This window comes from Balaenoptera physalus, assembly GCF_965194825.1.
Source record: "Balaenoptera physalus genome assembly, chromosome: 19".
NCBI classification, from domain to species: Eukaryota; Metazoa; Chordata; class Mammalia; order Artiodactyla; family Balaenopteridae; genus Balaenoptera; species Balaenoptera physalus.
The window spans coordinates 49,200,095-49,224,197 of NC_138900.1; the positions used below are offsets into that span (position 1 = coordinate 49,200,095).

Below are 24,103 nucleotides of genomic sequence, written 5' to 3' on the forward strand. Positions count from 1 at the left end.
TGAGGGCCACACAGGGGCTCAGGGTGAGGCCAGAGGCCTGGGTATCCAGGAAGCAGCCCTGGCAGAGCTCACAGCAGGTGCCGGGGAGGCCCGGGGCTGTGGAGCAGTGGCAAGCAGGAAAAGCTGAGTTGCAGCAGCAAAGACACCACAGATGACTCCTTGGAGGGGAAAGCCCCATCCGCCAGCCAAACACGAAGCCTCGGCTGAGGTCAAAGCCTGAAAATCACTGCCTGAGTGGCCAAGGGGGGACAAGGTCTGGCCCAGGGCCAGGCCAGAGTTGGCCAGGAAAGCAGTGCCCGGCACCCAGTCAGGGCTGCTCCTCCACGCATCCCTTTCCCCGCCACAGGTCTGCCTGCCACCCCTCAGGACCACCCACACTCACACGGGGGCAGCCCCACCCCAGCCCCTTGAGCTGCAGGGTGCTGAGTGCAGATGGGCAGAGCAGGTGTCAGGTCCAGCCTACTAAATGGCCCTTCAGGGCCTTGATTTTCCTGCCTCTAAAAGAAGAGGAAGGCCGATATTCCCACACAGGATAGTTTTTTGTTTATTTTTTTTAAATCAACTAAGGAGTCGGTGTTGGATGAGGCAGAAGCCAGGGAGGCCAATGGAAAGACCTCTCCAAATTGGGGTGCAGGGTGGAGAGTTGTCAATTACCTGATAACATGACTGTATGTACCTATACTCTAGAGAGTCTGGGGTGCCTGATTTGGGCCTCTCCCAGAGTCACCCTACACACATGTACCTGTATGTGCCACATGCACCCCTACATGTCCCCCAAAGCGCTGAAGAAGGCTGGAGGAGAGGAGTCCGTCCTGAGGATGAATTTCCCATCTCCTGGAGGGACCAGAGTAACAGGACCAAAGTGGAGGCCACCTGGGGAAGGATGGTGCTTCTGGGAGCCTAGGAAGCGTGGCCCTGACTCCTGGGCAGCCTCAAGCTCCTACTTGGAGCCCCCAAGACCCTTGGTTCATAGCTAGCACGCTGTGCTGAAGCTGAAGCTGCCGCTCCGACTCTGAGAACTGCCAGCATGACCCAGGTGGAAGTAAACAAGGACAGCTTGGTGGTCAAGGCTGGAGCAGCCTACACTGGGCACAAGGTGGACAGCATCGGGGAATTCTCCCTGGCCTTCCCCTCCTAACCCAGGAAGCTGGGGCACAGGGAGGTGAGGGTGGGAAGAGATGGACAGACAGGAGACACTGAGCCACGAGCCCTACTTAATCTGGGAAGGCCAACTGGGGCTTGGGTAAGGGAAGTAGGGCCCAGGGCAGAGTCCCAAGGGACAGCGGCTAAAGGCAGGTGCTGCACAGAGAAGCAGAGGAGATGCACCAGTGGGTCCAGCCACACCCCCTTCCCTGGCTCTCAGGCAGCGGAATGGTCCTGTTCCACCACCTTGTGGCCAAAGGGAGGATGGCACCGTCAACAGCCAGAGGCTCTGCTCTGGCTCCACGCGATTTAATAACAGCCTCAGACTCCTGGTCCGCATCTCCCGCAGCCGTTGATCCCTGAGGGAATAGGCTGCAGGCATCTGCAGAGCCATGGAGAAATGTGTCACAAAGAACAAGAATAGGACTGAGGTGGACGTGAGTCGGGAAAGCCAGAATGGAGACAAGGCGAGCATGAGTCTGATCATGAGGGACTGGTCTGTCTTGCATCAGTGAAGCAAGGGGCCTTCTGAGGGCAAAACTGAAGAGGTTACAGAGGAAGCCTGGTCGTCCTCAGCTCTCTACACCCTTGTCCTCCAATTCGGCCAGACGCTCCCAAATTTCCAAATCCCTTTATCCAGCTCTCTACCCCCTGTCTCTAATGCTTAATGCTGTATCAAAAAAACAAAAAGTGCTTAATAACCCAGAAACAGGACAATCTACAACATGGTGCACCCCTCCAGGATGGGGGCCTCAGCTTCGCCTCCCCCATACCCCACACCCTAGCCCCCTGCCAGTACCAATAAAGACCTGCCGCTCATCCAATCATACAAATATCTATTGAGCATTCACTCTGGCTAGGCATGTGCTGTTGAGTCCTAACAACCTGCAAGTGATTTCTGTTTCATTTTACAGGTGGGCAAACTAGCTTCAAGGCATTAAATCACATGCATAGTGTCACACAGCTGGCCAGAAAGGGAGCCACGGTCTGCCTGATGCCTGGCCTCACACACAACTCAAGAAAGGTCCTGGTGACCCAGAGAGGCCCTAGGGTCCTGACTCTGAGCAGGCAGAGGTGATTTACAAGAGAGACCATTACATCACATCCTCACACCTGTTCATCCTTAACGCTGACCCTTCCAACAAGCTGGAGTGCATCTAACAGCTGAACCCAAAGCACAAGAACAGCTACAAGTAAGAAAAGGGTTCTAGGGTGCTGCAGCAGGCGCTCTGACCACAGGGGGCCAGGGACAAACTACTGGAGGCAGACCTGGGCCCTCAGGGACAGTGGTTTGGTGTCATCTCGTTTCAAGTCTAACAGCACTAATTGGGGAGAAAGCCTGCTATGTTTAGTGTGTGCCACTGTGAAAGCAAGAAAGTGAGACTAATACATTCCAGAATGGGTTTATGCAAAATGTTTAAAATTTGGATCTTTCCCTCTCTTCCATCCAGAAACCCTGGTCACCCAGAAAGCCTCATCTTCAAGGGTCCTGGATGGCTGACATTTGCCTGTGCTGAGGTCACCTCAAAAGGTCCTAAGCACAGGTTCAGACACTGGCTCCACCTCAGAAACCAGGCCCAAGAAATCAGGGAGTAAATCCAAGGACAAGTGTGTTAACACCCACCAGAGCAAGTTCTGACATGAACTCTGGGGCAGGGCTTATGAAACGGGGGTTATCAGTTCCTGTGTGGACTATCTTGACCATAAACAGCTTCCCAGATAAAACCAGGCTAAAGTATATACTAGTGCAAGATGTAATCAGTGAAGGGAAAGCAAGAGGTAGGCATGGGGAAGAGGCGACAAGGGAAAGAGAGAAAAATAGGCAGGTGAGAGGTGAGCTGTACGTGGACAGGGGCTTTGGGGCTCTAGTCTGAGTGACATGAAGTGTCTGGCCCTGGCCCTCATGCATCCCCTGGACACTGAGTCTTCTGGTGTAAAGAGAAGGGGCTTGATGGGGGCTCCCTAAGGCTCAGACCAGCCCTACAATGCTGTGAACGAAAATCTGGAAGAACACCCCAGGGTCACCAGCAGGGGTCTTGCCTTGGATGGCGGATGGGTGTAAGTACCTTCTCTTTGCTCGCCTGTATGTTCAAATTTCCTTTATTTTACATATCTTTAGCGGATGTTTTAAGTTATAAAACATTTGTTCACTATGACACATTTGAACAATGGAAGGTACATAAAATTTAAAACTGACATATTCCCCCTCCCAGCCTTTCCAATCCCTCTCTGCAGAGGCTGCCACTCTAGACTTGTTGTCTATGCTTCCAAACACGTTTCCATGTGCACGTTACCTGGCATTCTACTAAAATGGGACTATATTACACGCAACACTTTGCAATTTCTCACCTAGCAAGATATTTCTAAATCAGTCTTCATGGAACGTCAGTCACACTTTTGAGCACTGGAATAGTATTCCACTGTTAAGCACAGACCATGATTTATTTAACCAAAACCTGTCAACGGCTACTCTGCTGGTTCTAACAGGTTGCAGTTACCAACAGGGTTGGTGTGAACACCTCTGTATGCGCCATCCTGTGCAAATTTAGGGGATATGATCCTGTAAGTGGGTATATAGGGCCACACAGCACATATACATGCAATGTTTAAACAAGGCAGTAAAAACTTGTTCCCCAAGGATCTACACCAAGTCACCCTTCCACCAACTCTATTTTTGGAATTTTTTTTCAAGTTATGTTTAGTTAAAAAGGAGACCAAAAAAGAAAAAAAGAAAAGAAACCACCATGCCCAGTCACGCAGGAGGCACAGCAGGGACCTGGAGGGGAATCCCTGGCTGTGGCTCTCCCTGCTCTGCTCGCCAAATTAGGCTCCATGCCAGGTATCCTCCTCAGGCCACGCTTATGTCCACTTGGCCTGCCATTAAGGCTGCTCTCCAGCCTCCTGGCAGGACTTGTGGGCAGGACTAGGCTTCCAAGGGAGGCTTGCCCTGGTTGCACGCCAACAGACGGCCGGGCGTGGGCTGAGCTGCCGGCCGCCAGGGTGCTGATGACTTCCAGATTGGTATCTTTAGTGCTACTTCCCCTGAGCACCAGATCCGCACAGCCGCCTCCCTCAGACACTCTGACTCAGCACTTCTGAGACACAACACCTCGTCCTCCACCACCCTGTCCATGCCCCAAACCTTCTCCTCCTCCGGTGGTCCCCATCTCAGAAGCAGTTCCAGCACCCACCCAGACATTTGAGGTCAAAATCCTAACTTCTAACCCCTCTCACCACCATACGTAAGGCAGACTGGCCCAATCTTATCAGTCTCATGCCCTAAGCTGGCCTCTGACCCAGTCCCTCTTCTGCCCACGTGCCACTCCTGCCCCAGCTGAGCCCCGTTCTCTCACTCGGAGAGCTGGAATAGCACCTGCCTCTAGCCTGGCTCCTCCTAAACCCAACCTCCTGAGCCCCACATCAAGTTTCGTATCACACCACCAACGCTTGTCCCCTTCACAATTCCCCCCTCCTTCATCTACTGACAGATCAAATCCAAGCTGGCTCATGGCAGCAAGACCTCCCTCCTGCCTACCCCTCGCCTCCACCCCTGCTCTGGGGCCTCATCCTCTTGCAGCAGCAGCCAGCTGGAGAGGAACAGTCAAGTCACCACCAGCGATCCATGCCAGCTCATCAATCATTGGGTGCTGGGGGTAGGGGGCAGATGTCTCTTCACACAGCAGTGCCACTGCCCAGGGCAGTCGGGACAACATGGGCCATCAAACACTGAGGGGAAAACTTCAGGTGTGTGTGGGCCAAGGCTCTCACAGCTCAGAGACTCAATGTAGTTGTTCCCTTCGGTCCAAGTGCAAACCCTCTCCATGTGTACACCCTTCCCCCAATGCCTCCCGAGCTCCTCTCTCGTGTTTGTGGTCACTGGATTGTCAGAACCCTGTCCTCTCTTCCTCTGGATCACATCTGACTCTGAGGAATTCTGGACCAAGCTAAGCTTGTCTTGCTGTCTAAGCTGTGGTCACGCAGTTTCACCAAGTCGATATATTCTCTTCTGACAAACAAAATGGAACAAAGTGTTTCCAGGCAAGAACATAAACTCTTAAGCAAGACATTTCCCACACACAGACCTTGACCTAACTGAAGAATCTCTCTCTCTCTCTCTTTTTTTAAACACAACTCTCATCCCTCCTAAGCCATATACCTTTCCAAGGCACCCAAGGCCTTCGATGAACCAGCCCAATGCGCCTATCCACCCTCAGCCCTGCACACCGCTGACATATGCTCTACTCTCTCTTCCCAGTTCCCAAAGCTCTCTTGATATTCTATGCAGTTTCACATTTCTGAGATTGTTAATGCCATTCCTTCTTCCCCCCTCCTTGACCTGGCTAATTTTTTGTGTGTGACAATTTCACTGAGATATAACTCATGTATCATAGAATTTTCCCATTTAAAATGTACAATTCAATGGTTTTTAGTATATTCAGAGTTGTGCAACCATCATCACAATTTTAGAACATTTTCATTACCCCAAAAAGAAGCCCTGTACCCTTTAACTGCTACTCCTCACATGCTCCCACTGCCCCAAAGTGTACCCTGTGCCTACTGGACATTCAATGCTGTTTTGATGTCCACCAGTCTGCCCATTAGGCACACCTGCCCCCAAGCAAGGCCTGTGTGACATGTTTTCATTACCCACTCGAGGCCCAGCATGGTGCCTGCCTCCCAGGAGTGACAGGAAGGAATGACCACAGTGGGAGCAGCTGGCTTCCCTGACTGCTCTCTCGGCTCCAGGCCCTGTGCTTACACGTCACTAACATTTCAGAGTGATCTTATTAATACTCTCATTGTGGGTTTCCCTGGTGGCGTAGTGGTTGAGAATCCGCCTACCAATGCAGGGGACACAGGTTCGAGTCCTGGTCCGGGAGGATCCCACATGCCGCAGAGCAACAAAGCCCTCGTGCCACAACTACTGAGCCTGCACTCTAGAGCCCATGAGCCCCAACTACTGAAGCCTGTGCGTCTAGAGCCTGTGCTCCGCAACAAGAGAAACCCCCACAATGAGAAGCCCGTGCACCACAACGAACAGTAGCCCCTGCTCGCTGCAACTAGAGAAAGCCCGCACGCAGCAATGAAGACCCAATGCAGCCATAAATTAATTAATTAATTAATTTCAAAAAATACTCTCATTGTGCAGCTGAGGATAAACCACTTGCCCAGGGTCACAAAGCCAGTAACAGCCTGAACAGGAATTCATCAGTGAGTTGAGTTCATTGGTGAGTTCCGCTCTGTCTGTATGTTGTCTCTGCCCATCCACTCCATGCACTGCCGTCAGCTTCTAGCCCTGCTCTCCTCTGTTCTCATTAAGGTCACCAATGACCTCTGAAGGGCAAAACCAAATGGAGAGCTGTCTGACTTTATTTCAATCTCTTGGTCATGTTTGTCAGTCACCACCCCCTTCTTTTTCTCTCTTGGGGCTACCAACCTCTCAGGGGATGACTTTGGTCTTTCTGGCAGGACCATCTTTTGCCCCATCCTTGCTTAATGGAAGCCCTATTGGGGGGAGGGTCTCATCTAGGGCTTCTACTCTTCTGATTCTATGCTCTCTCTTGGGGTCAGTGGCCACACTTCTACCCTGATTCCCCAAGCTCAGACCTCACACCTGAGCAGCAAAAACAGTCTCCACATCTTCACTCAGATGGCTCACAGATCCCTCAATCCCATCTTCTCACTCTTTCTCCAACCTGTTCCTTCCACAGTCCACTATCATTTCACTTGCCACCTACACAGTTGCCTAATCCAGAGAGGAGACATCAGCCTTGACTCTTCCTTCTTCCTCAGCCTCCTTATCCAACCCTCAAATCCTATCAACTCCTCTTCCTATAATTCCCCCTCACAATGCTCCCTACCAATGCCTGAAGACAGGCTGCCATCATCTTCTCTGCCCTGGATTACTTATAAGACTCTGCAGACTGTTCTTCCCACCTTCAGTGTGGCCCCGACCCCCAAAACACTTTTCAAACTGCAGGTACATTCTGAAGTACAAGTCCAGTAGTTTTACCCTCCCATCCCCTGCATTCAGGATAAAGCCCTTCCTGTGGTTTTTGCAATCCTTCAAAGCTGATCTCTTTCCAGCCACATTCCTGGTCACACTACAATTAGTGCTGAATAACAAACTGTGCCACTAATAACTAATTAGTGCCACTCCTGGAGACACCATCTATGTTTGCATCTGCAGTTTGATGTGACTGGTGATTTGGCCAAGGCCAGCCTGGAGTCTCACTTTCCTCTTCCTATATGAGACTGTGTCTTGTGAAATAGTGTTGAAATGCAGAAGGAAATGCTGTAATGAACAAAAGACAAGTGATTCAGGACAGAGAGGGATACAGTGTTCTGAAAGACAACCAGCATATCACACGTGAGCTCTTCAACCATGGTCCCTGAGCATCTAACTCACTGGCTGAGGAAAACAATCACTCGGGACCACCTAACTCACATGGAAGTTGAGAAGATCACAGGGTTCCTCCTCCTGAATGCTAAGCATACTTCTTTACAAGAGGAAGGATATGTACTGAATGGTCCAAGTGTCAGGGAGAGCCCCCATTCCAAATTAGGAACAGGCATCTGGTACCCATCAGCTGAGTTACAGCTGCATAATCCAGCAAGCCATAGGCTTCTCTGTATTTTCCAAGTTGCTAAGTAAGAAGGGAGCTAATTCATAGAAAAATCCTAGAAATAATGACCAACTCAGCAACAGTGAGAAACCCCTGGACTCAGATTATGGTCTCTAAATATCATTTTCCTATAAAAAGAATCAGGTCCCCTAAGAGAAACGATGACTCTAGGTCTGGGTCAACAAATGTACAAGATAACATTAGAATACACTGTCATCTCAGTAGTAAGGAAGGCTACAGGGTTATGTCAAAAAACTTATACAACAGGCAGCCTATTGTACAAGCTCCCACCGGCCAAAGGACAATTTGAGCACCGATAAAGTTAAAAGACTGAAGCACAACAAATATACTAAAATCCATAAGTGTGTTATGATACTAAACAAACAAAAAGAAGAACAAACAAACCTCATTCGTCACCTTTGGAGGATGCTGGAAAACAAACTCATTATTTTGGAAGCTAGTAAATATGGGAAAGAATTAAGCATTTATCCTGTCTCTCCTATACAGACTGTATTTCAGGGTAACCAAGTAGTTGATTACTGGCAATTTCCAGGTATAGAAGTATTCAAGCTAGCAATTGAAGAAGGAAACATAAAATTAAAATATCACCATTTTGCAACCCCTAATGAAATAATGGTTCTAGGCAATAAATATCAATGGTTCCTATGTCATAAAAAGGGAAACAACTAAAGAGAAACAATTCTCAATAGAAGTACAAATGACATCTATTAAATATTCTTTTTTAAAAAAAATGGAACCAGAATCTAATTAGGTCTTTAGATCTAACTATCAATTTACAGGAAACACAAGGGACAGAGGAACACGTTAAAACTATACAGGAGGGATATAATCAGCAAAGTTGAGATGGAAGGAAAATCTATAAATTAAATGACCCAGCTTCTTCAGTAAATAAAAGGAAAAGTGAGACAGAAAACCTATATACTAAAAGACTCCTGATAGCATCAATCAATTGAAATATATGGATCATAATCGGACCCCCGCTTGAAACAAATTGTATCAAAAAATCATTTGAGACAATCAGACAAATCTAAACACGAAATGGATATTTGATGACATCAAAAACTATTGTTTCTTTTAAAGGAGGACTAATCGGATTGTGGTTATGTTAAAAAAAAAAAAATCATGATCTTTTTTAGGAACACCAAAATATTTACAGCTGAAGTGATACGCTGTCTGGGATTTACTTCAAAATAATTTGAGAGTGGGGGGATAAATGCAGCTGTTATTGAAACAAGATTGATAACAACAAAAGTTGATCATTGTTGTAATTAGGTGATTATTATTTATAGGTTTGTTATACTATTCCCTCTAATTTGTATATGTTTAATGATTTCCATAATAAATAGTTTTTAAGAGAAAAGAAGAAAGGGGAAATTCAGCAGGGCAGGGCCAGAGTCTCACTCATACCTGTATTCCCAGCAGCCAGTCAGACAAATTAATAACAATGCTTTTAGGCTGAAGCCAAGGTCAAAGCTAAGGGTTCAAGCTCAGAACTATGGTAATACCTGAAATACCTGCCTGGCTCTCTTATGAGGCACAGAAGCTGGCATACAGTAGGCCTTCAGGAAGTGTTTTTTGAACGAGCAAACGAAGACTTGAACATCGAATTAGCACGACATATGTTCCTCATGATCTGAAATACATTCACTTAGTCACATCCGACCACCTCAAATTCAGCAGGCCTCCGTGGAAGGTGATGCTCCCTGCCACCACTCTCTCTGCCTCCACACCCAGTCCTGAGGGGCCAGGGGCTTCCTCCCCTGGGCTCAGCCTGATATTTTTAAACCAAGGGTCTGGGTTCCGAGCAGATGTGTGCTCTTGTCCCCCACACCCTACCACCCAGGACTCCTTTTGGTCCCTCTGATTGGCCCAACTATTTCTCCTTGGCATGCTGGTCGCTCTGCCCGAAATGCACCCCACCCCACCCCACCCCATCCCTGGCCTAGGTCTCTGCACAGCTGGCTCCTCATTGTCCACACCTCAGCTCGAATATCCTTCCTCAGCAAGGCCTGAACCAGCCACACTCTCTACAGAAAGTTCCCCTCTGATTCTCTATCATTTCTCCACTGTCCCTTTCACAGGCAACACCCTTAATATGCAATTATATATTTCCTTTGCTTTAAAATAACAGTAACTGCAGCTAGCACACTGACTCAGTACTTACCATGTGCCAAGTTCATGCTAAGTGTTTTACAGGGATTATCTTGTTTAGCTTTCACAACCACCCCATCAGTAAAGATACGTATCATTTTATTTACTATTATTTCCATTTTACAGATGACGAAACTCAGGACAGAGCAGTTACATGGCCACAGAGCCGTGCAGTAGTAAGCCCACTTTTGTAACTGCTATGCTACACTGATCTCTTAATGTCTTCTGGCCCCACTGACCTCCACCCCCAGACTATGAGGGTCAAGGGAACATCATTCAACAAAGTACCTCAGACCCTACTGCTGTGCCTGGCATAAAAGAGGTGCTTTACAAGTATATGTGGAATGAATGAAAACATTCAAAGTAATCCTGTATGATTTCTCTTTGTGTATCTCTGACCCACCTCCTCTTCCCCACAAGTCCCTAGCACAGGACCCAGCTTCCAGAAGGTACTCAACACATCCAGAAACACTCAGAGCTGAAAAGAGCTTTTGTGGCCACCTAGCTCTGTCCCCTCAGTTCACCAAGGGGTAGGACCTTCTCCTACCTCTGAGAAGAGACAATCAAGCAAATGGACAATGGAGGATACATGGACTTCAGCGGTCCTAAGAGGCTGAGTTCTAGCAAAAGAGGTCAGTAGCAGATGCCCTGATGGAGTAGAAGCCAAGAAGGAAGGCTAGGGTATGGTGGAGGGTCTATATGTACTTGCTGTACCTTGCAGAACAAATAAACACCCTCCAGCCAATGTCCTGAGCCTTCTGGAAACTGTCCCACTGCTAAAACATGTTCTTTGGAAACCTCATCATCTCAGGACACACCTACAGATTTCATAGGGACCACAGGCTTCCTTGGTCTCTCCTTCCCACCTCCCTCCCCTCTCCCCTCTCTCTTTCCCTTTTCCCTGGAGATAAGGAGGCAAAAACACCCAGCAACAAAGGGCTGGAGGTCAGGCCTCTGGGGTGACCTTCAGGAGCAGAGAAGGCCTTTCTGTAGAGGACAAGTGGAGTTTCTGGTCACTCCTTCCTGCCTCTGGTTATCTCCAGCCCCTGAAAGTCCAGAGCATCTCCAGCCTAGAGTCCCAAGAATCTCAAACTTTGTGTTGACAGACTTCTAGGAAATCAGCACAAACACACACAAGAGCTGCAACTGGATGGAGGGGGACAACATTCTAGCCTAGCATGGCCACAAAGGGATTCTAAGATGGGATGGTACTGGGTCTGGGCCTTAAAGGGTGGGAATCACTGGGTTTCACGGGAGTAAGAAGGAAGCAGAGGAAATGGCTAGTGCAAATAATACTGAAACGAACTAACATTTACCTAGCGCTTATTCTGTGCTTGGTGCTGAGCTAAGTGTTTTACACATAATAACTTGTTGACATCTCTCAACCTTGTGAGATAGGTGCTGTTAATGTGTCAGATGAAGAACCCAAGACCCAGAGGCGTTAAGTAACTTGTCTAAGGTGATTCAGTAATTGGTGCAGCTGGGATTCAAAGTCAGATGTGAAAGTTCAAAGTCCACCACACAATGTGCACCAAAAGCTGGGGGATGGCTTGCATGAGGGAAAGGAACATGTGTGAAAGAGCGAGGGGATCCCACTAAAGGGCTGGATGGTGATCCACAAGGGGACCATGTGTGAGCAGTGCTGTAGGAAGAATGGCTTAACATGTTTATGGGGGATGATGGAGGGTCTGCTGGGAAGATGGGAACCCCATGCCCCCAGAAGCTCTACAGGGGTGGGGTAGGAGGGCAGGAGTGAGGAAAGCCTAGAAGAGAAACAAGTTTACCAAATGCCAGTTGGTAATCAATGGTGTCCGCACTCAGATTTAAGCAAATAAAGATCTCCCTCCAGTCCCAATCAGTCCACAAAACTCCCATTAAATACCACTGTGTGCCAAGCCCTGCCCTGTGCAGCCTCCCTCTGTTTCTCCTCTGTTTGCCACAGTGAGGACAATGAGGTTGCTGGCAAGTTCCTACAACCCAGCACCCTAAAGTGCTCTCCTCTCCTTCCCCACCTCCACTCTCATAAGGGAGGTGAAAGACTTTTCTTGCACATTTATGTTAAAACCATAATGTCCACAATTGTATTTGAACTGCAGTAAGTTTTAAAACCTAAAAGTATTTATTTTCACATTACGGGTCCAATTTGCAAGGTACATAACTGTTTTTTTAACTGAGCTCACTTTTAACCTCAGGAAGTTTATGATGAGAAAATTTTCTCCAGAAGGTGAATCATCTGGCCATCTTCACCCTCCAGCTACCAACCAGGAGGCTAGCAGTACCTCTGTTCGAGGATATCACCTGGAGGTCAGGGATGGGAACTCACAGCCCAGCCACTGTGCCCTTCACTACCACCTGGGGGGCGGGGGTGGGTAGGGGGAGGAGGAAGAGAAGACTGGAATCAGGGAAGTCTCTAATTCCGTAAATCTGATGCTGTGCCTCACGGAGTCAATTCCACTTTGGAGCTGTGTGTCGTGAGAAGAAAGTGGAACTCAGCTTCTCACCATTCTTGTGCTAGGAAACCTTGTCTGAACAGGCACCCTCATGGAGCGGGTGGGAATTGTTGTCAAATACAGGTGTATGAACTTCCCCGACTTTCAGGGCTCTCCCAAACACTGCCTTCAGAAGACCGCTCAGACAGTGGATCGGCGATGGGAGGAAACTCTCGCTAAGCTGGCTCAGCAATTCCCCAGAAAGGCTCACTCCGCAGGCCAACGTGAAGACACAATGAGCCCAAAGCCCTTGGTGTATGTGCTGGGAGGGAAAGCCGGGGACTTTTCCGCTTAGCTTCCCTAAGCGTTGCCACGAGACAGCTCTCTGGCTACGTCAGGGTAAAGAGACTTGTATAAGCACATCTCACACCAGCTAACCACTCCCGAGAGACCCTCTCTTCCAAACTACATGGCGAGCAGAACGGGGAAGAAGTGGCCCCAGCAGAGGCGAACCACTGCGATTCTTAAAGCCTTGTTTGCGTTTGGGCCCCCACGGAGCCGCAAATGGAGGTATATTCCCTTCCGGCGCACCCGCCATTAGCCCCCGGATTCCCAGCAGGCCTCTCAGGCCCGGATCCGGTATCCCCGACCTCTCAGGCCCTTCGAGAACCCCCAGCTTCCGCTCCCAGACCTCAGAACCTTCAGGCCCGCGCCGGCCTCCCTGCCGGCCTTTCGAGGCCCCGCAGCCCGGCCCCGCGGCTCACCCTCGAGCGTCTCGCACTGCACCAGGTTGAGGTAGTCCGCCTGGCTGAGCACCCCGGCCTTCAGGCCGCGCACCAGTCCCTCCAAGTAGCCATTGTCCACGTTGAAGTAAAGCTCCGGGAAGAACGACATGGTTACGGCGGGGGCGGCTGGACCGGAGGACCCGGACCTGCCGGCACGCAGCACAACTCCAAGATCAGCTGACGCGGCGCCCGCAGCGGGCTGTCAAGCGCATCAGGTGACGCGCAAGCGGCCCACGTGACCACAACGGGGTGGGGCTCTGAGCGGCGCCCGGCTTCCGGGTGGTTTCTCGCCGAACGGTTGCGCAGGTGTGGGCTGGGGACCGCCCACTGGCGCCTGCGCGCTGAGGAGAGCAGGGCCTCCTGCTCCCAGGCGGGAGCGGCTTGGAGTGTCCAAGGCCGACCGCGTAGTGGCGCCCGTGGCCGCAGGGATTCGATTGGGCCTTCACTCTAGATTTCCCGAGTCTGGTGCACGTGGTGCTGTGGCGGCCAGAGGAGTAAAGATGGGAGTGGGCGGCGCTTTTTATGCTTGGAAATATTCCAGACTGTTGAGTCAGCCTTCCCCTGAGAAGAACTGAGGTCCGGTGAGGGGCAGGCTTCACTGCGGGTCACGCGTCGAGTTAACCGCAAGCAGGCCCTGAAGCCTAATGTTTTGTTAGCCTGCTGGGAGCTACAGCTCCTATGCTGCATTGCGCCCTCCCTTCCCCGCATTTATTATATTATATAAGATTCTCAAGGGTAGGAGCGCGGCCCTCCTCTGCTTCTCCCAACGGCGCCTGGCACTCTAAGAGCACGCATGTAAGTGACTCATGATGGGATAGCGCAGGCCCTGGGGTAGGGATGTGTGTGTGGTGTCTTGGCTTGGAGCACCTTCGCCCCTGCCATGACCTCCCCCCTCCGACGGTCACGTTCGAAATAACGCCACAACCCTGGGGTTGGTCCCATCCTTTATTGTCGCTCCCCTGCCCAAGCCCCGACCCCGACGTCGGCCGACTAGGTGCGGCTGCAGGGGTTCGTGGCAGTACCCAGCTTGCGGCAGTAGCAGAAGGCGTTGAAGAAACGGCAGTAGCACGTGGCACATGGGTCGCAGCATGGTACCTGGTGTCCCAGACAGGACTCGTGCAGCCTTACGCAGCGACGCGGGGAGCGCGGCTTGCGTCCTTCCGGATCTAGCACCTGCAGGGGTTGGGGAACATGGGCCTTCAGTGGCAGCTTCAGGGACCTGCCCCAATCAAGGCGGGACGACAGTGGAGCATGGGGAGGGATGGTCTGCAGTGTCACCCCAAGTGAGAGGGTCACCGAAGTGGAGCTAGAGGTTGATGCCTGATCCCCCCACCCAGAGATTGTGGCCTCAGCCCTTTTCCTGAGCAGTTACCTCTGCCAAGGCCTTGGCCTCTGCCTCCTGCAGCAGAGCCTCTTCCACCTGTTCTGCCATTGTCCTCTTCAGCGGGGGCTGCAGGCCCAAGCCTGGGACAGATGATGTGAGGGCAGAAACCCCCCATGCACAAGACACCCACCTCCCAGGCCTGGGATTGGGAAGGGGGAAAGAGGGCTCATACCAGGCAGAATAGTTTGTGGCCAGAGAGTGTCCAGGCCCCACCCATCCCCACCCCTGCCCACACTGACCTTGGAGCTCTGGGAACAAGGCTTGGTCGGGCCTTCCGATGCCCTCCAGGGGAGCCAAGCCCATCTGGGCCCCCTGCATGGCGGGCATTGCCAGCAGCAGGGCACAACTCAGCAGCACTGCGGTCAGCATGGCCTGGCTCAGCAGGAAGACCCACCACTTAGTCCCTCTTCATCCTTAGAATACCCTCTAGGTGCCCTATCCCAGATAGAAGACCCCTAGAGAGTAGGAGTCTCTGCCCAACCTGAGGACTTACCTCTGCTTGCTGGATCCTTGCCCCAAGAGTTCCTGGCCACCCCGTGTCCTCGGTTTATATGGCAGGGTCTAATGAAGGGCCCACACGTGACTGCTCCCTGCAGCCAGGGCATGAGGAGCCCCCCCCCAGAGGGTGGGGGCACAATTCAGGCCTCTCTCACTGGAACCTGGGCTCTATTAGAGGGGTACCCATCTCCAATTTGGAGTGAGGTCTCCAGGAGCCAATCAAAGTTTGGGAACAAGATAGGGTGCCCAGGGCCCCCACATTTCTGCAGGACAGGGACCTGGGGAATGGGGATGGGTAGGCTGGAGCCATTAGCAATAACAAGGAAGGCGGCCCTGAACACTTAATTTAATTTGTGGCCCCGGAGATGCTCATTCAGACCCTACGCATGGCATGTTCCCTTTGCTTCCAGGAACCTGGGTCAAGGGCATTGGAGGGGGTGATGGGCCAGTGACCAGAGCGGGGTGGAGTTGGGGTGCAGACCTAGACCCTGGGTTTTTGAGGGGAGAGAGGGGAGGGGAGAAGCCCACTTAGCCTAAAACAGGCCCTCTGCCTCCATCTCTGGCCCTACCTCTCCTCCCCCTTCTTCCTCCAGGCTTCTCCAAGACCCCAGCCCTGCTCCTGCCCCCACACCCTTTTCTGCCTGGGGTTCCTGGAAGCCAAGGTGGCCGAACGGACTGTTCCCTGGGTGGGCGAGGAGCTTCAAAGTAAAAAGCTTTCAGGCCGCCTGCCTCATTAGTGCTAATGGCTGCTCCTTTCCGCCCTGCGTTGTCAGGCCTGTGCCCACGCCTGGTCTCATCAGCACGGGGCAGATGTGAGGACTTCCCTTTCATAGAGATGGTGGGACACACAGGACCCCACCTGCCCCAGCCTTCCCTCACCGCCCCCCCCCCAAGGGCACTTTATTACACACTTGCCACTTGGGGAAGGGAATGCAGGCTGAGTCAGCTTCCAGGACTCAATATACAAACATCTGGCCCAAGACAGCAGGAGGAGGATGTAGAGGCTGTTTGGGCTATTCTGACCGGGGCGAGGCCTGAGGAAGTCCTTCCAGAAAGCAGTTGGAAACCATAGGTTATCATCTGGCAGCTTCTGGCCTGGTGTCAACACAGCAATTGGTCTTGGAGAGAGAGTTGCTTGGAGAGGGGCGCTCTGCAGAGGGTGAGCCTGTGGCAGTCTTCTTCCACAGATGGGCATTGATGTCTGTTCTGGGATCAGGCTGGCATTGGACTCGCTTGTGGTTGGCCCAGGGTAACAGTCCTAGGAGCTCAGAGGGTCACCTACTATGGCCCAGGAGAGGAGCAGGGGAGTGAGGGAAAGCCCCTCTGGGGAGGTGGTCCATGGATAATCCAGCAAAGGGCCAGTCCCCATTTCTCCCCCGGGAATGGTGCTGGCTGTTTTGGTGACTCTGTCACAAAGCAGACCTGGTGTCAAGGCCTCCCTGGCAACTGACATTAACCTTTCTTTCCCAGAAGCCATAGCTGGGCTCAGTGGCCCACCCCAGGGGTTTCTTTTCTTATAGTGGTGCAGGGTGAAGGTATCAGGCACCCAGGTGTGCCCCCATCTTGGTTGGGCCACATGGAGCTCAGGAAGGGTAATACATCAGATGTACCCGAGACATTTTCCCCAAATCTTTATGCCCTGGCCCCATCCTTGGAGGTTTGGCTGAAGAGACGGTGGTGAGGAGCAGGGACTGCGTGAGTATTTTGGCAGGGTACCCCAGGTGAGGTGAGGCAGGGGCTCTGAGCACCTGGCTGAGCCTGGTCAGCACTCATGCTAAGAACAGCTCTTCATCTTGGAGCGGGGGTGCTCCTGCCAGCTAGGCCCTTGGTGTCTTTGCTCACCTACAGATCAGTGGCTGTCTTCCCTTGGGTGTGTGGACACAGGTGTATTGGCCCCATCCATGGACAGCAGGGGCTGCCAAGGTCCCTGGTCGGATCCACTGGGGAAGACAGTCAAGAAAACCAACAATCAAAACACAGTGGAACAGTGGGACTTCCCTGGTGGTCCAGGGAAGGCTCTGCGCTTCCACTGCAGGGGGCATGGGTTCGATCCCTGGTCAGGGAACTAAGATCCCGCATCCTGCACATCGTGGCCAAAAAAACAAAAAGAAAAAAAACACAGTGGAATGACCAAAGAAATATTGGCTATTTGATGACATTAAGGAATAATTGTTAACTTTTTTAGTTGTGATAATGCTATTGTAGTCATGATTTTTTTTAAAAAAGGATTCTTTTAGAGAAAAATGATATATTTACTGATAAAATTATATGAAGTACGGTATTTGCCTCAAAATAATCTGAAGTAGGGGGGATAGCAGGAGGTGATATAGATGAAACAAAATTTTTCATGAGCTGGTAATTGTTGAAGCTGGGTGGTGGGTACATGGGCTTCATTATCCTAATACTGCTACTTTTGTATATGTTTGAAATTTTCCATAATAAAACATTTGTTTATGCCCTTTCCCATCCCACCCTCCATCGGCCCTCAGCTCAGTTTCACCCAGCCGCCCTCCCATCACCACTGAATTGGCCCAAAACACAGCCTATGGGTTTCTTGTTATAACTCTGTATCTCTATCTATATGTCTATCTATGAATTGATCTGTAGATCAGTTTTAAATCTGTATTTAAAGTTAATTTTCCATTGGTTTATCAGATTTTATTAATCTTTGCCGATAATCAGTCTTTGGCTTGATTTACCAAATTTTGTTACAATTAAGTTTCTGCCTTCCCATCATTTTCTATTTTCCTAGCATTTGTTGATCCTTATGTTTATCTTTCTTCCCTTTTTTTTTTTATAAATTTATTTATTTATTTTTGCCTGCGTTGGGTGTTCATTGCTGCCTGCGGGCTTTCTCTAGTTGAGGTGAGCCGGGGCTACTTCTTGTTGCGGTGCATGGGCTTCTCATTATGGTGGCTTCTCTTGTTGCGGAGCACGGGCTCTAGGTGCACAGGCTTCAGTAGTTGTGGCTCGCAGGCTCTAGAGCGCAGGCTCAGTAGTTGTGGCGCACGGGCTTAGTTGCTCCACGGCATGTGGGATCTTCCTGGACTAGGGATTGGACCCGTGTCCCCTGCATTGGCAGGTGGATTCTTAACCACTGCGCCACCAGAGAAGTCCCTATCTTTCTTCCTGATGAACACAGTTGCCTACACCTAGTAGTCTATAAAAGGCTCCTCAGGAGCCCTTTCCATTTGCTGAGTACAAACACTGCGTGAGTGATTTTTCGGGTCTGGAACTGGCCTGATGTTCCCAGGACAATGCTTTTTGGCAGAAAGACTTTCAGAAATGTGTGGCATGTTCTGGGTGGAGGATTTGGCAGACCTGGCAGGATGCAAAGCCTACTTCGTGAGGCTGAGGATGGACCCCAAACATAGGGACCCTGACTTCAAGGAGGAGAAGGGGGAGAGTGTGGATGCTCTGTGCCAAAGATCAAGTGTGGGGACAAGGAGGGATGCTTGCTCCCTACACCTCCTCCTCTTCTTCCTCCAGCAAGGTGGTTCTCACCCAAGGGTGCTGTTCCTGCTTTGTCCCATAGGGGGCAGCAGAGCACCCACTGGCTCTCCTAATCCAGCTTCATTCTTTTTTTAAAAAAACATATTTTTATTTAAATTTATTTATTTATTTTTGGCAGCATTGGGTCTTCGTTGCTGCGCGCGGGCTTTTCTCTAGTTGCAGTGAGCGGGGGCTGCTCTTCATTGCGGTGCTCAGGCTTCTCGTTGCAGTGGCTTCTCTTGTTGCGGAGCATGGGCTCTAGGCACGTGGACTTCAGTAGTTGTGGCACGTGGGCTCAGTAGCTGTGGCTTGAGGGCTCTAGAGCGCAGGCTCAGTGGTTATGGCGCACGGGCTTAGCTGCTCCGCGGCATGTGGGATCTTCCCGGACCAGGGCTCGAACCTGTGTCTCCTGCATTGGCAGGTGGATTCTTAACCACTGTGCCACGAGGGAAGCCCCAGCTTCATTCTGATAGGTGGATCCCCACCCAACACGCTGTCCCTGGCCCCATGGTTCATCTGTAGGACTTCCAAAAGCCAGAGGTTGCTTGGAGAGGTGCGGCCCCCTCATTCATCCAGGTAGGGGAGCAGGATGGAAGGGGGTTATTCCAGGCTGGTGTATATATACATATATATATGTGTATATATATATTTTTTTTTAATTAATTAATTTATTAATTTATTTATTTTTGGCTGTGTTGGGTCTTCGTTTCTGTGCGAGGGCTTTCTCTAGTTGCAGCGAGCGGGGGCTACTCTTCATCGCGGTGCGCGGGCCTCTCACTATCGTGGCCTCTCTTGTTGCGGAGAACAGGCTCCAGACGCGCAGGCTCAGTAGTTGTGGCTCACGGGCCCAGTTGCTCCGCGGCATGTGGGATCTTCCCAGACCAGGGCTTGAACCCGTGTGCCCTGCATTAGCAGGCGGACTCTCAACCACTGCGCCACCAGGGAAGCCCCATATATATACATATTTTTTGACTGAATATAGTTGACTCAAAATGTTGTGTTAGCTTCTGGTGTACAGCAAAGTGATTCAGTTATACATATATATGTTCTTTTTCATATTATTTTCCATTATGGTTCATTACAGGATATTGAATATAGTTCCCTGTGCTATACAATAGGACCTTGTTGTTTATCCATTCTATGTATAATAGTTTGCATCTGCTAGTCCCAACCTCCCAATCAACCCTCCCCCCCGCCTTGGCAACTACAAGTCTGTTCTCTATGTCTGGGAGTCTGTTTTTGTTTCATAGATAAGTTCATTTGTGTCATATTTTAGATTCCACATATAAGTGATATCATATGGTATTTGTCTTTCTCTTTCTGACTTACTTTGCTTAGTATGATAATCTCTAGGTCCATCCATGTAGCTGCAAATGGCATTATTTCATTCTTTTCATGGCTGAGTAATATTCCATTGTGTATATAGGTAGATAGATAGATAGATATAGATATAGATATAGATATACACACCACATCTTTATCCATTCATCTGTCAACGGACATTTAGGTTGTTTCCATGTCTTGATTATTGTGAATAGTGCTGCTATGAACATAGGGGTGCTTATATCTTTTCGAATTATAGTTTTGTCCAGATATATGCCCAGGAGTGGGATTGCCGGATCACATGGCAACTCTATTTTTAGTTTTTTTGAGGCACCTCCATACTGTTCTCCATAGTAGCTGCACCAATTTACTTTCCCACCAACAGTGTAGGAGGGTTCCCTTTTCTCCACACCCTCTCCAGCATTTGTTATTTGCAGACTTTTTTTTTTAAATAAATTTATTTATTTTATTTATTTATTTTTGGCTGTGTTGGGTCTTCGTTGCTGTGCGTGGGCTTTCTCCAGTTGCAGCGAGCGGGGGCTACTCTTCGTTGTGGCACAGGGGCTTCAGTAGTTGTGGCACGCGGGCTCAGTAGTTGTGGCTCGTGGGATCTAGAGTGCAGGCTCAGTAGTTGTGGCACACGGGCTTAGTTGCTCCGCGGCATGTGGGATCTTCCCGGACCAGGACTTGAACCTGTGTCCCCTGCATTGGCAGGAGGATTCTTAACCACTGCGCCACCAGGGAAGTCCCTGCAGACTTTTTAATGATGGCCATTCTGACCGGTGTGACCTTTACCTGCTACAAGTTTACCCAATGCCCCAGTGGGTAAACTTGGGTACCTCGTTGTAGTTTTGATTTGCATTTCTCTAATAATTAGCAATGTTGAGCATCTTTTCATGTGCATATTGGCCACCTGTATGTCTTCTTGGGAGAAAAGTCTATTTAGGTCTTCCAGGCTGGTGTCTCTTAAGCCCTCAGCTGGAGGGGGTCCCACTGTGATCAGGACCCCCTAGGTGGGAGAGTCATGTTTCTTGCATGAATGCCAGTGCTTGCCGTTCTCCCATTCATTTGAGAACTATTTGAGCACATGCTGCATGACCAGCACTATGCCAAGGGGTCTATACTTCAAGGCTTGGTCAGAGGCTGTGGTGACCTGAAGCTCCTGATTTCTGGGGTCAGCCAGGCTTCATGGGCTTGCCTGTTGCCAATGAAAGTGTAGGCTGGGGTCAAGCCAGAGAGAGCAGAGCATGGTGCAGGGCCAGCTGGTGGATGGAACAGCCCTTCCCCTGACTGTAAGGGGGCTCAGGCCCAGAGAGACTCCTTCCTCCTCGGGCCTTGCTCTAACTCCCTCTTCCTCTCCCCCCACAGGCCTCCCCTTCAGTGCTGGTAATGGGCCCTTTATTGGGGTCCCCAGAACATCTGAGCTGTGGCTGGAGTGCTCAGCTGAAATTTCACAGAAGGGACAGGGAAAACAAATAGGCTCAGCCAATCTGACTCATAGGATGTGACTTGCAGTTTGGATGCATGGGCCCCTCCAAGGTGGCAAAGGCCATCCTAAACACCAACTTCAACCCATTCTAAAGACATCTACAACCCCCACTGTCCAAATCTCACTATCGTGGCCTCTCTTGTTGCGGAGCACAGGCTCCAGAAGCGCAGGCTCAGTAGTTGTGGCTCACGGGCCCAGTTGCTCCGCGGCATGTGGGATCTTCCCAGACCAGGGCTCGAACCCGTGTCCCCTGCATTAGCAGGCAGATTCTCAACCACTGCGCCACCAGAGAAGCCCCTGGAAACGTTTTATATCTTGAATGTTTTATATCTGAGTGGTGGTCACACGGGTTTCCTTTTCATTGTGGGTTCTTCCCTGACTTTGGACTTTGGCATGATTCTTATTCGTACTTGAATCTCTCTCATTGCACCTCTCCTCAAATCAACTCATGTCGTTTGAAGAGTTCTTCAGACCACAGACCAAAAATCACCCCTTGGAGATGGTGGCAGTGGGTGCCAGGAGAAGAAGGGTACCTATTGTCTGGGTCAGTGGCATTGAAAATGGTCGTTTCCCCAGCTTGCTATCATTATATGTGTTTGTCTTGTCTCTTGTGACACTTGTTTTCTTCCCTGTCCTTGGGGGGGTGTCTTCAAGCTGTTGACTTCTGGGATTTGCAGATTTCACAATGTGATCCTACTTGTTTTTTTGTCTGTAGGTTATTTCTCCAGGGGAAAAGACAGTAATTTCCTAAAATCCATATGAACGTAAAGAAAAGCAGTTTGTTACTGGTTGTTGGTGGGTTTTTTTAATAGTGCAAAATAAAAATAGTAAAGAAAAAAATGGTATCAATGAGGTGACAGCAGTTGTAATGAACAGAAAGCTTGATTCAAACTGTCTTAAATTATAAACATAATTTATTGGCTCATCTAATTGAACAGTCCAGAAATAGCACTCGTTTCAGATGAAGTTTGATACAATGCCTTTTGATTTTATAAGGAGTTGATGTGGCAGACACAGCCGGTTGCCTTCCTAATACCTATTCCCCCCTCCTCCAAAAAAGAAGGCCACTTTTGTTTGGGGAAGTGCCTAGTTAAACAGACTAACTTTCTCAGATTCCCTAAGAGTTCATGGTGTCCCTGGGATACATTGTGACCCACAAGACTTACGTTGAGGCCTTCTAGGAAAGTTGCTTCTCTGGCAGAGGTGTCTTCCTTTTCTGCTTCTTTTCCCTTCAACTTCCTGCTGAGAATGTGAGTATAATGCTTAGAGCTGTAGCAGCCAACTTGTGACCTTAAGGCAATGAGGCAACAACCTTGAGAATGGACTAGCTAGCTAAAGATGGTAGACAAGGGAAGCAGAGCATGCCTCCGTGACATTGTAAAGCAGTTGCACCAACCCTGGTCTGCCCACCTCCTGATATCTTATTGCATGAGACAAACATGAAACAAATATTTGTTTAAGCTACTGTTAGGTTTTTCTCTTACTTGAGACTAACCACATTCCCAACTGATATCTTCAATTTCTTTACATCTCTTGTGTACATCTTTTGTGGTAAATGCTTCATTCTAAGGCTTGTTTCCCTTTGTAGACACAAACTGGCTTCCAGCAGCCTCAGAAGCCTCCTGCTTCCTCGCTTGCATCCTGCAGGAGAGAGTCATCTTTATCCTAGAATTTCCTGGTCCTGGTTCTGAAAATCCTGCTGGCGTCTACTGCTGGAGTCTGTGGCTGGAGAACTCACGGTGAGCTCCTCTGATCTGGGCAGGGCCTGATGGTCCTCCCTTGACCCTAGCTGAGCCCTTACAGACCCTGAGCATCCCTAAGATCAGCCTGTGAGTGACAAATGTCCTGACCTCCAGGGGCCTTGCCTCGTCTGTGGCCTTGGAGGTAGAGTATCACATGGGACAGCACCTTCTGCCAAGGTCAGGGCTAAAAATCTGCCCTTGTGAGCCAGGTTTGGCTTTTGGCTTGGGCGGGTGTTGACTCTGGGCAAATTGCCAGCCCAGAAAAGAATGATTTTGGGTGTGAGATCTCATTCTTCCTCAGCACAGCCTTGAAAGCATGTGCTCAGGGTGTTTTGTTGCTAAGATAGCAGTTGGGCTGTGTTTGAGTGGTCCAGAGAGAGCTTAAACTGCAGAGGGTCTGGGTATCATAACAGTCTTGTCTGAGGTCACAAAGTTTGTAAGTGGTGGAGCTGAGAGTCAAACTGAGAAGTGTGACACTCCACTGAAACCCCTCGCAACCAACCATGATGCTAAGACACAATGACACTTAGGGTCATATATATATATATATATTTTTTTTTTTTTACCCGACTTTTTTTTTTTTTTTTTTTAATAAATTTATTTATTTATTTTTGGCTGTGTTGGGTCTTCATTTCTGTGCGAGGGCTTTCTCTAGTTGCGGCGAGTGGGGCCACTCTTCATCGCGGTGCGCGGGCCTCTCACTGTCGTGGCCTCTCCTGTTGCGGAGCACAGGCTCCAGACGCGCAGGCTCAGTAATTGTGGCTCACGGACCTAGATGCTCCGCGGCATGTGGGATCTTCCCAGACCAGGGCTCGAACCCGTGTCCCCTGCATTGGCAGGCAGACTCTCAACCACTGCGCCACCAGGGAAGCCCTTTAACTCGACTTTTTAAAAAAATATTTATTTATTTATTTTGGCTGCGCCAGGTCTTAGTTGTGGCACGTGGGATCTTCTTTTTTTTTTTTTAGTTGTGGCATGCGGACTTCTTAGTTGCAGCATGCGAACTCTTAGTTGTGACAA

General features: G+C 49.9%; 2 protein-coding genes across 4 annotated transcripts in view; both read right to left on the reverse strand.

The window, feature by feature from the left end:
* Nucleotides 1–13,373, reverse strand: part of ATP6V0D1 (ATPase H+ transporting V0 subunit d1) — a 38,503-nt gene extending 25,130 nt beyond the window's left edge. Inside the window, exon 1 of one of the 3 annotated variants that reach the window (XM_082439735.1) lies at nucleotides 13,135–13,373. In XM_082439735.1, coding sequence (XP_082295861.1) covers nucleotides 13,135–13,264 — 130 coding nt within the window. In that variant the 5' untranslated portion in view covers nucleotides 13,265–13,373. The remainder of the gene's footprint in view (nucleotides 1–13,134) is intronic. The other 2 variants (XM_082439734.1, XM_082439733.1) reach the window with 2 other exon arrangements.
* Nucleotides 13,374–13,977: 604 nt separating this feature from the next.
* On the reverse strand, nucleotides 13,978–19,191 carry AGRP (agouti related neuropeptide). Its single transcript, XM_082439756.1, has 2 exons — nucleotides 14,528–19,191; nucleotides 13,978–14,328 (listed from the first exon to the last, which is right to left on the reverse strand). The coding sequence occupies exons 1-2, from the start codon at nucleotides 14,906–14,908 to the stop codon at nucleotides 14,146–14,148; spliced, it is 564 nt and encodes a 187-aa protein (XP_082295882.1). The 5' UTR covers nucleotides 14,909–19,191; the 3' UTR covers nucleotides 13,978–14,145.
* Between the last annotated feature and the right edge of the window lie 4,912 nt (nucleotides 19,192–24,103).